This window comes from Diabrotica undecimpunctata, chromosome 9, assembly GCF_040954645.1.
Source record: "Diabrotica undecimpunctata isolate CICGRU chromosome 9, icDiaUnde3, whole genome shotgun sequence".
Taxonomy (NCBI): Eukaryota; Metazoa; Arthropoda; class Insecta; order Coleoptera; family Chrysomelidae; genus Diabrotica; species Diabrotica undecimpunctata.
In genome coordinates, this window is record NC_092811.1 from 132,568,656 (window position 1) to 132,584,518 (window position 15,863).

The window sequence follows — 15,863 nt, forward strand, 5'->3', positions numbered from 1 at the left end:
GATTTGGCTCCGTTCGACTATGATGACGTATTGCATCTTCTCTAGACTGAAAAAAGTCTAAAAGATCAGTAAATTTTCGTCCAACAATGAGGTGATAGAAGCTGTGGAGAATTGGTTTGTAGAGCAAGACGAAAATTGTTTTTGAAAGGTCTGGCCGTTGCAGTCTTCAATTAAAAGGAGATTATACTGAAAAATAAAATAAGACTTTCAACTTTTGTTCGCTTCTACATTAGGCTAAGCAATTTTTCGATACCTCCTCGTAAAATAGATTTAATACCGAAGCCACTGTTTATAAGACAAATCTAACATTGTTGCCAATTTGCTACCATGCTATTCTCGCTATGGATTTTTTAACAAAATTTCGTGTGCGCTATACAAAACATAAATTGTTACAGCCTACACTGATTGATTATATTTCTTAGTTAGTGTTTTACGATTTTAAAGGTAAGTAGTAAAAGTAATATACTCAGTTTTCTCATCATTATTAAACAATGTAAAAAATAGTGCAGTCATTGAAGCATTATTGCTCCGAATTTTTTTACTGTGAACCGAATTGCATACAATTTTGGAATTAGGTTCATCTTACCCTTAACTTCAAAAGTGAAAATTATTTGAACTCCGCAACCACCCTGGGGGTGGTTGCCACCCCTTCTCGGCGGTGATTTTTTTTTTCAAAATAACCTCGGATATCGATAGAAGGCCTAATTTTAAGCAAAAAATCATCTATAAAGTTTTTCGAAAAATCCAATACTTTTCAAGTTATTGGCAATTGAAAATTCGCAATTTTTTCATCGGTTTTTTGCAAATATCTCCAAAAATATACGTTTTATCGAAAATTTTATAAAAAGCAAAATTGTAGCAGGTGAAAAAATGAACAATTTGGTGTTTTATAAAGTATTCTAAGTGCAATATTAAGCTAGATATTAAAGATCAAAGCCGTTTTTTATTTTGTCTGAAATTTAATCGATGTTGCCAATGCCATCTAGCGGCGAGCAGATGCATTTTAGGCATTCTAATAAAAAAGGGTTTTGTAGTGCTTGAAATAAGCTTTAAAATGAGCACTATTAAAAGTCTTTTGCACGTAAAATAAGTGAGCTGTATTGCAAATAAGAGGAGCATCTAATATTTTTTCTTTTAAATCAATGGGTTTCATAAGTGCCATTTCCACCAAAATAAAATTAATCGTATTCCGCCTAGAATTAACTTTATTATGAAGAGTTTGATAGATTGTATCAGTTTGGCTGCTTCAGGACACATATTTTTCAAAAAAGTCACGATTAAAAAAAAAATTTGAAATAAAAAAAACCGCCTTTTTTTTCATAATATCTCAAAAATTACGACAGATACGTATAAAAGTGTAGGGATAAAAAATTTAGTTATTTTTCTGACAAACAATTTGCATCTTTGCCTACTGTCGGTGGCGATCGTTTTTTCGTCTCTTTATATGGTGGAAATAAAGATAATTCTCGAACAGCATGAGATACAAACGATTCGCGAAGACAGGCCACAATTACATTTAACTTACCTTTGCTTCCGCTAACACAAGATGTAGCTCTCGTTTCCACAGTGTTAGAGTTTATCACCAAGAAACACTGCGATTCTGAAGATTGGGGCGGGAAAAAGCATGGAAAAATTTGGATACCAATTAAAACTTTCAAAACTCCAGCACCCCCCCTCCCCCGAACTTCTGAAATTAATTTTGCCGACATGTAGGCCTCAAATGCTCTGCAGTGTGCCCTAATTGTTCTGCTGAACATTGCAATAATGACATCATGGAAATATTTCGAAAATGAATTACCTACAATGACATCAATTCTAACTTCCGTTCTTTAGCAAACATCCACCGTCGATACTGAATTGGATCCTGAATTGCAGCCTGGACCATTAAAGAAAATGAAAAAACAATAGCTGGAAAATAACTTTTTAAATATATAATTATGCTTAATATTATCTCGTCTGGAAATTGTCAGTTAATTAGGCCTTATGAGGATACTACTTTAAAAAACGCGCCTCTAGTCTCTACCTCATAGGTGGTAGGTCGATAATAAACTAATAATACCATAGGATTATTAACAAAATAATAAATTATATGGATAAAAAAATATATAAAAAACTAAGCCCAATGGTTCGTTTTTATCGTATTCTTATCAGTATTCAAGAACCCGGTCAACTTCCGAGTTCTCAAAGAGTTTACACTCCCTGCATTCTATTAGACACGGTCCACAAATCTATCCAGATCATGCCTGACTCCTCAGGTTGAGATATGAACTTAAATAGTTTCAGATCATTTGCAATATGGTAGATATTAAATAAACATGGACCAAAGTGTGAACCTTGTGTTACCCTTGAAGTCTGACTATTTGAGTGCGCCCAGTCAAATAGCTTTGTTTGAATCTATTGAAGTATTTAACCAGATATTCCGTAAAATTTGAGTGTGTTGATTAGAATATGAGGAACTAGATCCAACTCTTTGGAAAAATCCGTATAAATATAGCTAACTTCAAGGCCCTTCTCCAAGGCATCAACAATTTTAGAAGTAGATATATATAACGTCGGTTTACAACGTTCTTCGACGTCTTCCGATTTCCAATCCCAATCTCATTCTATCGTTCCATAGATCGTCCTCCAGTTCTCTTTCTCTGATTTCTTTATTATATTTCCTTCTCTTCAACTTCTAGGCCTTCCTGGTCTCCGCCTACCTCTTGGTTGCCATTCAAGAATTTGTTTTGGTATTCTATTCTCCGGCATTCTCCTTACGTGTCCGTACCATCTTTGTGTCGTTTTGATCTCATCAACAATATTATGTGTAACCCCCATGATTTCTCGGACTCTCTCGTTTGTTATTCTGTCGCGTCTGGAGATTCCCGCAGAGCGGCGCCAGAAGTCCATTTCTGTTGCTCTAAGCATTTTCTCTGTTCTGTCTTTTAGGGGCCACACTTCGCATCCATATGTTGTGATACTTTTTATTATGGTTTTGTATATTCTTCTTTTATTTTCTTTAGAGATGTTTTTATCCCACAGTACGCTGTTCAGTAAGGCTATGCCTTTCCTTCCCTGTGTATTTCGTTCCTTAATGGCTGCATCTAATTTTCCGTTCTGAGTGATCTTTACTCCTAAGTATTTGTAGTCATCACATAGTTTGATCTCTTGATTTTCCTCTACGAGAAGGTTATGTTGATCTCCCCCGATACTCATGTACTCAGTTTTTTCCATATTCACTTCCAAACCCCACTCTGTAAACTCTTCTAATAGTTTTCGCAGAGTCCTGTAGTATAAGTAATAAAATTTAATTCCGTTTTTATGATGAGATTAGGGGATCAAATTATTATAAATTACATCTTATTGCGCCCTTTCCTTTCAAGAGTTGGCGATCCAAATGGCAATTGTAGCTTTGGAAATTGCTGCACGAAAGATTTCTGTGGATGAGCGGTCAAACTATCTCCTCAGGTCTTTCAGCCACCAGTTCTGGCGTCTTCCAACTGATTTTTTCCCTACTTTATCTTTTTTAAAACAGAGAAAACGTAACATCTGCTCATCCTAATTCTGAGTTCTAGCCTCAGGTCTGATCTTGTAGAAACTGTTTTTATGCTCATGAGTGTGTTCCTCGCTTGTTCGATTCTTGACAGGATATCTTTTTTCATTTCATTTCGAAATTCGAATTGTCACTCATCTGAAACTCACACTTCTTGTAAATTCGTGTATGAATGATTCTGAGAAAAGTTAGGACATGAGACATCATGCTTCAGTCTGATGGTATTTTACCTGTGTGTCATTATTTAGTTTACTTTCGTTCTCTGCAATTAATTTAAGTATTTCGATATTGATATTGTCTGGACCAGTGGCTTTTCCGTTCTTCTGAGCTTTTATTGCATAAATAACTTTTTTGTTATTTTTTGACCTTTTTCAAAAAGTCAAAAAGTATCTGAATGTATTCTTTCCATCTCTCCAGTTTGTCTTCTGTACCTATAATTATCTCGTTATTATTATTTCCTAATATTGTTTCCTGTCTCTTTCTGTGTCTACCTGTCATTTCTTTTATTTTTTTATGGACATTAAAGGTGTCGTATCTTTCCTGAAATTGTTCAATTTCTAGGTATGTTCATGTTTTCAACGTGTTTTGTTTTTGTCTTACGTCCATGAGGTCCATGATCTCTTGCGTGATCCATTTTTGTTTTCTGTTGTTTTTCGTGAATCCGATGTCGTCTTTTTGTATCTTTGTTATTTTTGTTTTTAGAGCAGTCCATAAATTACATAGATGATTCATATTCAACTTTATTGCTAATAAAATATACATCATAGAGCTTTTAACACGTTCACTACCGTTTACACCTATGTGAACAGACTCAAAGTGTAAAAAAAATGAGCGGTCGTCTGAGATCAACTTAAAGCGGCAGTAAACGTGTTAAGCGTTTTTTAATATTAATCATCTTCAATATAAATAGTGTATTATAATTTGATTATTTTTCTTTTCTTCGCATTTTCCATATTAAAAGGACGACTTATTTTCTTCTAAAATGTGACACTGTAGTGTTTTAAAATTATTTTTTCCTATATTGATTTTGTGGACAATAATTCTTCTGTGTAGATACATAATATGTAAAAGTACAGCTCTTAAAATTCTTTGTTTTAAATGAAACGTTGTAAATCATAAAAAGATAAAATGATACAGCGCTTAATTGGAGAAATATCAGTATCTAAAATTACATTTTAAGCATTGCAATAATGAATAATTTATGCACCAATCGCTAATAAGGACGAAGAAGAGAAAAAACGTATTTAAAAAGACATTAATTTAACGTCACGAAATATAGGCATAACGCTAATCAAGGAAGATTTTAACGCAACATTCGGCGAGGAACATCTACACGCAATCAAACCTGCTGCTATCGTAAGAGATCTCAGCATGATGGTAAGTATGTTATTGGCTCTCTAATAACCTCTCTTGGGATTACAAGAGCGTTTTTTATTAATTTGAACATCTTGTATATAGTTCAAATTGGAGAACATAGTTCTGACGGGTCTTTTGGTTTCTATAAGACTTTGTTATAGTCTGTGTTATAGATATTTGATTACGGGTCCCAACACATAAGCCGAATTTGAATTCCATACATTCCTAGCAGTAACAATTTTCGGTCTACGGTGTCAAATGTCTAGAATATGCCAATGATCTGCTGCATTTGACATTTTGACTCTCTTCCTTATCTTGTGAAGATAAACACTGAAGATTTTTTAAAATAGTGAACAAGATGCTGAAATTATTACGTACGTCATTTAAAACCAAAAAATTGTTAAAAACAAGTATTCTTACAATTTTTAAAATACTTAGATCAGTTAGCAAGATTTATGCTGCATGCAAGCTACTTTTTGACAGAAACTATATATGCCCAGTATATTTTTCGCATCAAATGAGTATACTATAAATATTGTGAAAGAAAAGGCGATTTATTCTCTTTCCGAATTTTCAAAACACAAAGATTTTCTTAATAGATTGTTTATCACGAGCAAATATAAAATTGTAAAATTAAGCCTGACATATACCTATATTTTACCTATTGTGTATATGAAGGAAACTAACAAAAGATTGAGACAAGTAAAAGGACAAAAAGAAACATGGAGAATGGAAGAAAGATGGAATACTTCCAGTTAAAGAAAACAGTAACAAGTGTATGGAATCAAAAAATGTAATAACTAGACTTCGGCAAATATGCAAATAAAAATGTAGAAAATATGCGCATAAATATGCACGTGTTTACCCGAAAATATGCAAATATTTTACAAAATATGCATAAAAATAAATAAAAAAATCGTAAAATAGTAACAATTTTATTTTAAAAAAAAGTGTACATAACTAAATATTTCCTACTATTCATTAAGATTTACATTTATTTTAAGTAACTACATCATTTTTAAGTATGAATAAACTTATTTAGAATTATGGTAACAATAAATGACCAAGTGGTGTTCAAAATTTTCTAACAAAAACTTGTGGCTTCTGTCTGAGTACATATATTTATATATGGAAAAACTTCGTTCAACATCAACTGATGTAACGGGAGCATTTTTCAAACTAACCAAAACATTTGGTTCTAAATTAATTGTTTCCGAAAAATTTCCAGCTAGAACACTGACTACTTCAGAAAGAATATGGTAATCTTTATTTTTTTCCATAGTAGCTTCAAATTTTTTTAAAATATCTTTTCCAATATTACCTCTAACGTTCCGACAACATGACGCAAATTCTTTTATTAATGCTGTACTTTCGAACAATGACAGTTTTGGTGATTCTGAGTAATTGTTTTTTGAACAAAACTAAAATTTAGAATCCAAAAGAGATTGGGAACTTTCATCTGTTAACGTATCAATTATGTTCTTTATTTTAACAAAATGATCTGCATAAAAATTAGCTGCTTCTAACCATGTTCCCTATCGCGTTAAAATAGGTTGTGGTGGAAGAGGAATGTTAGGTAGCATTTCTTTATAAAGTTGAATTCTTATAGGAGATTTAAGAAATACTTTTTTGACACTGGATATCATGGTATTTACAAGAGGAAACTTTTTTCGTATTTCCTCTGCAACTCTGTTTAATCCATGCGCTACACAAGTAACATGAATTAAATCTGGGAAAAATATTTTTAAATTTTGTCCTGCTTTCACCATATAAGGAGCAGCATCCGATAAAATAAGCAGTAATTTATTAGAAGGAATAGTTGTCGGAAGAAAAAAAGTTGCTAATGTTTCTTGTATAAAACGCGAAATTGTTAAAGCATTTGTTTTCTCAAGTTGCTTGCATGAAATAAGATGAGATTTTGGTAAGGTATCTTCTTTAAGAACACCAATCAATAAATAAGCAATATACTTTCCTGAGGAATCAGTGGTTTCGTCTACAGATATGTAAAAATAATTATCTGCAATTTCTTCCTTAATATTAATTAACACCGACTAGTATAGCCCGTTCACATTATTTCTTCTTAGAGACCGATCACTTGGAACATTAAGTTTGCAATATTTTTTTAGAAACGAACTAAAATTTACATTTGCTAATTTTGAAAGCGGTATGTTTGCAGACACTAATGCGCGACACAAGTCTTCATTAAAAGTTTCTTGCTCATCTAATTTTTTTGAAGTAGATTGGAAACATTTAGCCATTGAAGTTTGATGTTTTCCTCCTATTTTTCCTTTTTTTGCAATGTGTAAAGCAGTTCTCACATGTTGGTCTATCTGAAATTTCTTCTCACATGCTATCTATAAATAAAAATAAAAACCTTTATTTTAACCCAACCTTTAAAATATAAAAATATACAAGGTGTTTTTGGTTAATCAAATAACTGGTTTGGAAAAAAAAAACACTCGCTAAGTGTTTTAAATGCAGTATTAATCCACAAATTAGTTTTTGTTACTCACCATTAGTACATCATATAACTTATTTTAAAATTCAACAAAAGTTTTTTTTTTTGTTAATTCAATTACAATAAAAATAATTGTGTTTTAGAATAGCTGACTTCATAAAAAAAAGTAAAGGTGAAAAATTTTTCTAAATACACACCATTGTATTGTACCATGGACAATTTTTTCTCACTAAAGGAAGCTATTTTTCATTTAAAAACAACCTACGAGTACTAAATTTCAAGTAAATACGTTTATTGGTTTTAAAGTTATTGTTGTTATTAACTAAAAGAATTTAATTTTTTTTAATTTTAACACCCTGTATCTCGAAAAGTAAATAAGTTTGACCCCTCATTAACTATATCGTTTTGTTCAATTTTTCGAGAAGTATCTACAGTCAAACGTTGTAAGTGTCATTTGGAAACACCCTGTATGTATGAAATATTAGATATTTAATAGAAAATATTAGATACTTACAATTTTGCCACAGACTGAACAGTAGATTTTTCCCATATCCATAGACAGCTCTTTATAAGGTTTAATCCAAGTTGAAGCACTGGTTGTTTTAGGCATTATAAAATCACAATCTTCCTTTTTGTTACGCACAACGAGTGTTTACGCTATGAATATCAAAACAAAAATGATTTACAAATCTGAGCATCAAATTAGAAATGTTTAGGTACCTAATTCAATAAACTGGGAGATTTTGGAAAATCACTAAATTAGGAACAAAACTATTAGCCGTTTACCTGCTGTTAAGATACAATAAATTGTAGATAGATTTGAGGATTAGATCATAAAATGCAAATGAGCGAACCCTTAGCGATTATCCAATAACTGAATGCCTCAGTGACCGAGACTTTCTAAGAATGTTGAGGGCTACTTAAATTGATCTTCTTTGAAATTGTAAATGTTTTGTACCTGTAGAGATTACGTACTTAGATCATTTCTTGATTTAAATGACTACAAAATTTTATACAAGAATTGAAATAAATTGGTATGTTTAAAAATTTTCAAATACAGTATAAAAATCTGAACTTTTATGCACTTTATGCAAACTTTTATACAAATATGCCAAAATATGAAATATTTGCATAAAATATGCACAATATGCAATATGCATATTTGCCGAAGTCTAGTAATAACCAATGGACTACCTAAGCTTTGACGTCACAATAGGCGGGGTTTAAAAACCTTTCCAAACATTTCTAAGTTGGAAATATTGTTTTTTTTTTAAGTGTTTCAAGGATAAATAAGGACTTTTGGTTATGAACATTCATTCTGTGCGATTGGTATTATTTGTTGTTCGTGAATTTGTGAGGTAAGAATATCAAAGGATTAAGATATTTACTATGAATGTTCATATTTTAAGGTTATGTTATGGTTTGATTAAAACTTTGATTAATTTTTACTTTATTTCAACATATTTTACTATTAGCATATAATTATTGTTTTGCTAAAGGCACAGAAGTGTAGTAATTATCGGTTATTACAACTCTTCCTTTTTGTACATAGTCTTTTGATAAATCTAGTACAATTTTTCCCGATAACTCCTGCTTTTTATTAGCCATTTTGCCGGTATACATAATCATTTTTAAAGTATAACCTACAGGATTACATAATTTAAACGGTTTCAAGCCATAGCGGTGACGCTTTGAAGGTATATATTGTTTAAAAAGTAGTCTTCCTCGAAAGGGCATCATACTTTCATCAACAACTAGTATTGAGCCAGGATTACATTGTTGGGCAAAACGTAATTGTGTCATCTCAAATAATTTTCTAATTTTATGGCAATGATCGTTTGGTAAAGCAGCCGTTTTATCAGCAAAATGTAAGAATCTGAAATCCGTTTCTGGTCATTACAGAAGAAATAAAAGTAAAATTATACAATGGTGACTTACTCCAATAATGCTATAACGTTGTGGCATTTTTTACTTGCGCAGCATTTCTGTTAGTCTCCTCTACAATAAGTTGTAAAATTTCATCATCGATCAGTTTCCTATATACATGAAAAGGAGTTAGTTCGGTTCTATTTTGAGGATAACTATCATCATAGACATATGATTCATTACCAGGAAACTGTATATCGAGACGTAAATGAGTACAGTCAACTTCGTACCATTCATCGTCAGTATTTTGCTGGTCATTCGATTCTATCGATTGTTGTGCATTTTCATTCAATAATCTTGAATCACTGTTACACTCATCTTCTTTATCAGAATCTTCTTGGTCACTCAGTTTGTATTCTGAACCGGATCACAAAAATTCATCAGAATCCTCCTCCTCTAACAATTGGAGCAACTCCGCCTCTGTTAACTTTTTATTTTTATTTGGCATACGCTGCGTTTTACTTGTACTTGGTAAATTATCCATGATCTGAGAGACAAATTCCATTTAAAAAAAGTAATTTTAGTTTCACCATTTTTTATTAATTAAATGTAAGCAAAAACATTTGAGGTTATGTAAAATAAATACTGTAATATTTTTTTATCCTTACAAATAATTCAGCAACAATATTTTAAAACGAATAAGCTACATGTACTTACTTCATTTAATTTTAAATTCTCCAAAAACATTGCTAATTCCGAAGAAAAACTTGATAATGAATGCCATTAATCGTTTCTACAATGCCTTATTTTCAACTGTCGTTACAAGCTATTTACGACATTATCGCGCCTAACAAAAGAACATAAGCAAGCTAGGGGTTCCTACAGTCTGTCCCAAACCCTTCTTTCAGTGCGTCACTAATTTTGACGTCATATAGGATTTTAAGAATGTCGAGAATTATTGCATGACATTTTAGTTAAATTTGACAGTTGCAGGATCGTAATCTGTCTTTTTCTAATTGAAAATAATTTAATAATTTTAATATTAGTCTTTGTTCTTTCTCGATATATCTCGGCATATTTAAAATATTTTTATTATACAATAAATAAATACAAAATTAAATTTTCACTGTAAAATGTCTGAAAATATTAATCTGGAATGACAATTATCATTTTATCAGTTGACATTGTGAAAGTACTGTCACGATCGAGACAATCTGCATCAAATTATATTTATGCGCATCATTGATTGGATATCTATTTAGCGTATTCTAAACTCCAACCAATTATACATCCGTAAGTAGAATTAGCTTACGATAAATAATTTTCTAAGTTCTATGTATTATAATCACAGACTCACGTTTTTTTCTGTCACTTCTAGCTTAATGTGTTAGAGAGAATTCGATCAACTATGACGCACTGAAAGAAGGGTTTGGGACGAACTATACAAGTAGTTGTATTGTGCCACAGTAAAACTATTTGAGCGTCCTCACAGTGCCGACCGTAATAATTTTGAAAGTTAAATATGCACAAGTAACACCGGTGATCCTAATGGCACAATTTTAATCTGTTAGTTAGGATTGCCGGTGATCCTTACGGCAGCCAATGTGTTAAAAATAAGAATTACAGTTGACATCCTTATATAATAGAGAGCTTTACTCATAGAATACAGGCCATATTATTTTGCTGATTCAATTAGTAATAGACAGACTATACAATCTCTGAAGCTTCTACGTTAATATTCGTATTATCTGCTTCGAATAGTCTTTAATCAATCAATCGGTTTATATCGTTCTACGCCGTCTTCTGATTTCCAGTCTCCATTTATCTCGGTTGTTCCAAAGATTTTTTTCAACTCTCCTCTACCTTAAGTCTTTATCGATTCCTTCTCTCCAACTTAATCTCGGTCTACCTTGCTTTCTTTTTCCATGCGATATCCAGTTCAATAATTTCTTTGGTATTCTGTGTTCATCCATTCTTTGGACGTGTCCATACCATCTTAGTTGATTTATTCTGATGTCATTTTTAAGTTTTTTCCCTTTAGTGGCCATACCTCACTTTCATATGTAACAATGCTTTTTTATAATGCTGTTATAGATTTTGTGTTTGTTTTCTTTGGAGATTGTTTTGTCTCACACTATACTATTTAATTGCCTAATGGCTTGTCTTCCCTGGTTATTTCTATGTTTATTTTCTTCGTCTAATTTGCCATCGATGGTTATTTGCATGCCTAAATATTTGTATTTTTGACAGTGATTTATTTCTCGCTGTTTTTCTTCCAAGATTAGATTTTGCTGAGTTGTATTCAGTTTTTTTTATATTTACTTCTAGCCCCCATAGTTCGTATTCTTCGATAAGTTTAAGGGTCATATATTCGAGGTCTTCATAGTCTTGGGCCATCACTATCTGGTCGTCTGCAAAACTCAATGTGCACAATATTGCGTCGTTTAGAGGAATTCCCATGTTTCTGCATGTTCTTTTCCACGTATTCATCGCTTGCTCCAAGTAGATCTTAAACAAAGTAGGAAACATGCAGCAACCTTGTTTGAGTCCTTTGCTGATAGTGAAACCCTTGGATACCTCCTGACCTTTCTTTATTTTGCTTGCGTTGTTCTTGTCGAGGTCTTGAATGGCCTTACACTAATATTTGTTTTCTCGAGAGCTTCCCAGAGTTTTTGTTGTGGCACACTATCATAAGATTTTTTAAGGTCCACGTAGAGGAGATGTATTGGTTGATTTCGTGCTACTTTTTTTCGATTAGCTGGGTAACAGTAAACAGTTGGTCAATAGTTGATTTACCTGCTCTAAACCGGCCAGTTCTTCGGCCTCCATATCACAGAATTCATCTTCCATTCTCTTTTTGATGAGTTTCCCGTAAACTCTCGATATGGTGTTAAGGACTGCGATTCCTCGATAATTGTCACATACATCTTACTTCCCTTCTTATGTATTGTCGTGGTAAACGATGTCCTCCACTCCTCCGGTATACTCTCTTTGTTAATACATTTTTGGTAAAGGCTGGCTAGCTGCTTATATAATTTTTTTGTACAGTACTTGAGTAGCTCATGTGGGATATTGCCAGGGCCTGGTGATTTTCTATTCTTTAATACTTGACATACTCGTGCTACTTCTTTGTCGTCAATCATAATTGGGGAAGCTGTTGTATGTACTTGCACCTCTGATTGTGTTTGAGGTGTTTGCAGATATTCTGCCCTTTCTTCCGCCAGTAGATTTGCGAAGTATTCGTCCCATTTATCTAGGTTGATCGACGAGATGATGTCTTTAGTCTTATCTTGTCGAAGAGATCGAAGTATTTTCCAGTTTTCTTTGCTTCTGCTACCCTCCAAGTAAGTGTTTATTCTGGACTAGTTTCTTTCCCAGTTTTCGTTTTTCTTCTTAGTTATCGCACCTCATACATTTCTTTGGGCTGTTCGATATTCGTTTTTACTTTGATCAGTATTTATATTAAATGTTTGTGGTATTTATCTCGTTTAATCTTTATTTTTTCTTCGATTTCTTCATCCCACCGATATGGCTTCCTTCGTTCGGTTTTTTCATATTTACTCAGAGTTTCTTCTGCTGCACTTTTGAGGCATTGTTTTATGTAATTGTAATGGTGCTCAACACTATCAAAGTTTTCTTGTAATAACTTTTTGTACATCGAGTCGCTTTTTGTACAGTGCCTTTGTGCTTTCATGGTTGAGCCTATCCAAGTTGTATTTGGTTTCTGCGCTTGTTCCTCGTTGTATTCTTTTTTCTTGGCTAGTAGAGGTCGCTTCCACATGTGCTTCCTCTAAACGCTCTTACGTCTTGTATATTGAGTTGCGTATTTTGTCGAGCGATCACATAATCTATAGTGCATTTCAATTTTTTGATTGTTGGACCCAAGTGAATTTATGTATTTCTGGGTGCTGGAAAAAGCCGTTAAGTATTCTCAATTTGTTTTGTTCACATATGTTGATAAGCCTATCTCCATTTTCATTTGTAGTATCTTCTCCGAATTGACCAACTATTTTATCTTTAACTTTTTAAGTCTATTTTTGATATTTCCTAAAATAGTTTCGAATAGTTTTCACAATGCCATAATAATTTCAATCTTCTTCTTCTTGCACTACTCCTATCGGAGATTGGAAATCATCAAGGCTATCCTGACCTTGTTTACAGCTGACCTAAGGAGTTCATTAGTAGTACAGCCAAACCACTCTCTCAAATTACGCAACCATGACATTCTTCTACGGCCTGGATTCCGTTTTCCTTCTATTTTTCCTTGCATTATATTTTGAAGTAATGCGTATTTATGTCCTCTCATCAGGTGACCCAAATATTCGAGTTTTCTTCGTTTGTTGGTTGACAAACCATCAAGTTTCTAGGTCTTCCTATCCTTCGCATTACTTCAAAGTTTGTGACTCTTTCTCAACCCAACTCATCTTCAGCCTTCGACGGTAGCACCACATCTCGAAACTTTCAATATCTTTTATGTTGTTCTGTTTGAGAGTCCAGGCCTCTACACCGTATAATAGCGTGTTAAATACGTAGCCCCGTAGCATTCTTAATCGTAGAGGGATGCTTATATTTCTGTTGCAGAAGAATTTCCTCATCTTTATGAAGGTGACCCTGGCAATTTCGATATGTCTTTTTATTTCATTGTTTTGGCCTCCAGTTTCGTTTATTGCAGTCCCCAAGTATTTGTAAATTGATACTTTTTCAATTTGAATGCCGTTTATACTAATGTGCTGGTTGTGTCATGTTCTTACTAAAGACCATATACTTTTTTTTATATTGATACTTATGCCATAATTATTGCAGGCAATATTTATATTTGTAAGTAATCGTTGTAATTCTTCTACTGTTCCTGCAACTAGTACAGTGTCGTCTGCGTATCGAATATTATTTACAACCTCTCCATTGATTACGATTCTTCCGTTTGCTTGCAAAAGGGTTTCTTGTACTGTAGCTGAGCTGTAAAAGATCGACTACTACCAACAAATAATAATACTTGATAAATAAATGATGTTAGTAAATAAAAGTGTTTTTTTTATATTCCTGATCTCCTTCTGAACATCCCAATTATCCTTCTATGAAAATATGAAATGGAAAGAACTTATATTACTTTCAGGTTGCTATGAGTGTGATAATAAGACTCCAAAACTTACCATGGTCTGCCAACGCTTTAGATATTCGCCAATACTTTCACGGACTTAGCATACCCGAAGGAGGAGTACATATCGTGGGCGGAGAACTTGGGGATGCCTTTATTGCATTCAGGTACATTTAATTTTCTATTATAGGGTTTCTCTTAAGTGATATTTACGTGAATCGTACAAGATTGGCAACGATATCGAAGATTTTAAGAAACGACATGATAAAAGCAAAATTATATCTATCTAGTTATAAAATTTAATAGCAAAAAGTAATAGTTACTCATTTTTGTCTTGAAAAAAAGTGGTGTACAATGACTTAACAAAGGAACATACCACCGACTCGGAGATTGTGAGTTTACCAAAATTATTTATTATACAAATTTATTGACCAGTCTGTATTTTTAAAACTGTTGTTCCATTAGTGAGTATCGAAAAGATCCAAATGATCCGGATTACTAACTCGACTCTTTTAACTGATGCAAATCCGCCGATCCGAGTCTTTAAAAATGTGGGATTCCCAAAATAATTAATATGTAGCTGACTATATACAGCATGACAATTTAAACTGTCTTCCGTTATGTTTATCCGCGTAAATAAACATCGAAAAGGCAGGTCAGTTTATTTTCAAGGATAAACATCTCTTAACATTTCAGATGGAATTGAACCAGTGGCGGCTCGGGACAGTATGCGGGTAGGCGACAAATATACCTTTAGATATATATATTACTGTGATATTAAAAGTCAGAGGTGCGCCAAGCAATTAATTAGCTAATTAATTAATTAATTAAACTTATTTAATTGATGCAATTATGATTTTATCACACTATTTAATTCTCTTATCTCAGGGTTATATTCGTGCTTCAATATCTATGCTTTATATGTGATAGGTAAGGTCCAAAGAATACCGGAATAATAAAAAACATATATGATGCAAAATTATATATTGAAATAAAATTCACACTCAAATATCTTCAACAAAAAATATCTCATATAATGATTATCAAAATTTTGTTCTACGTACGTGAACCTTCAAAAATTAATGTTATATACAATATAAATTAAAATTTCAAATCAAAATTGTTCTAAATCTCCTGATCAAAATATTTCTATCTTTTCTAAAGCAATTAAAAAAACTTTGTTAATAAAGAAAAACTGACGAATGGTAAAAAAACTATCTCTCTGATGATGAGTTGTCCAAATCCTTGTTCCTTGTAGCCTACACTATCTATTCTTAGCAGTTCCCTAGGTAATCAGCAATCTTACACCAAATTATTGCTAGCCTCTCGTCTTTAATGATCTCCTTCAAATGCACGTATCGTTCAAAAGATGCTAGCCTCTTCTCCTCTCGATAAACTGAATCTCTCGTTCCGGCTTGAACAGTGACTCTTTGAATATATACGTAGAAAAGTATAACTTACAATATTTTACTGGATCAGCTTCCGTCAGATACACTTACTCCAAGAAAACTCACAAACATTCACTTCTAATGCTTACTATCACTTAGGAACCACCA

General features: G+C 32.7%; 1 protein-coding gene across 3 annotated transcripts in view; it reads left to right on the forward strand.

Moving 5' to 3' along the window:
- LOC140451493 (epithelial splicing regulatory protein 2) overlaps window positions 1-15,863 on the forward strand; it is a 42,935-nt gene that overhangs the window by 13,515 nt on the left and 13,557 nt on the right. For 2 of the 3 annotated variants that reach the window (XM_072545328.1, XM_072545329.1), the window contains exon 2: window positions 14,326-14,474. The exons of the other annotated variant lie outside the window; for it this stretch is intronic. In XM_072545328.1, the coding sequence (XP_072401429.1) occupies window positions 14,332-14,474 (143 nt within the window). In that variant the 5' untranslated portion in view covers window positions 14,326-14,331. The remainder of the gene's footprint in view (window positions 1-14,325; window positions 14,475-15,863) is intronic. 3 annotated transcript variants of the gene reach the window in all.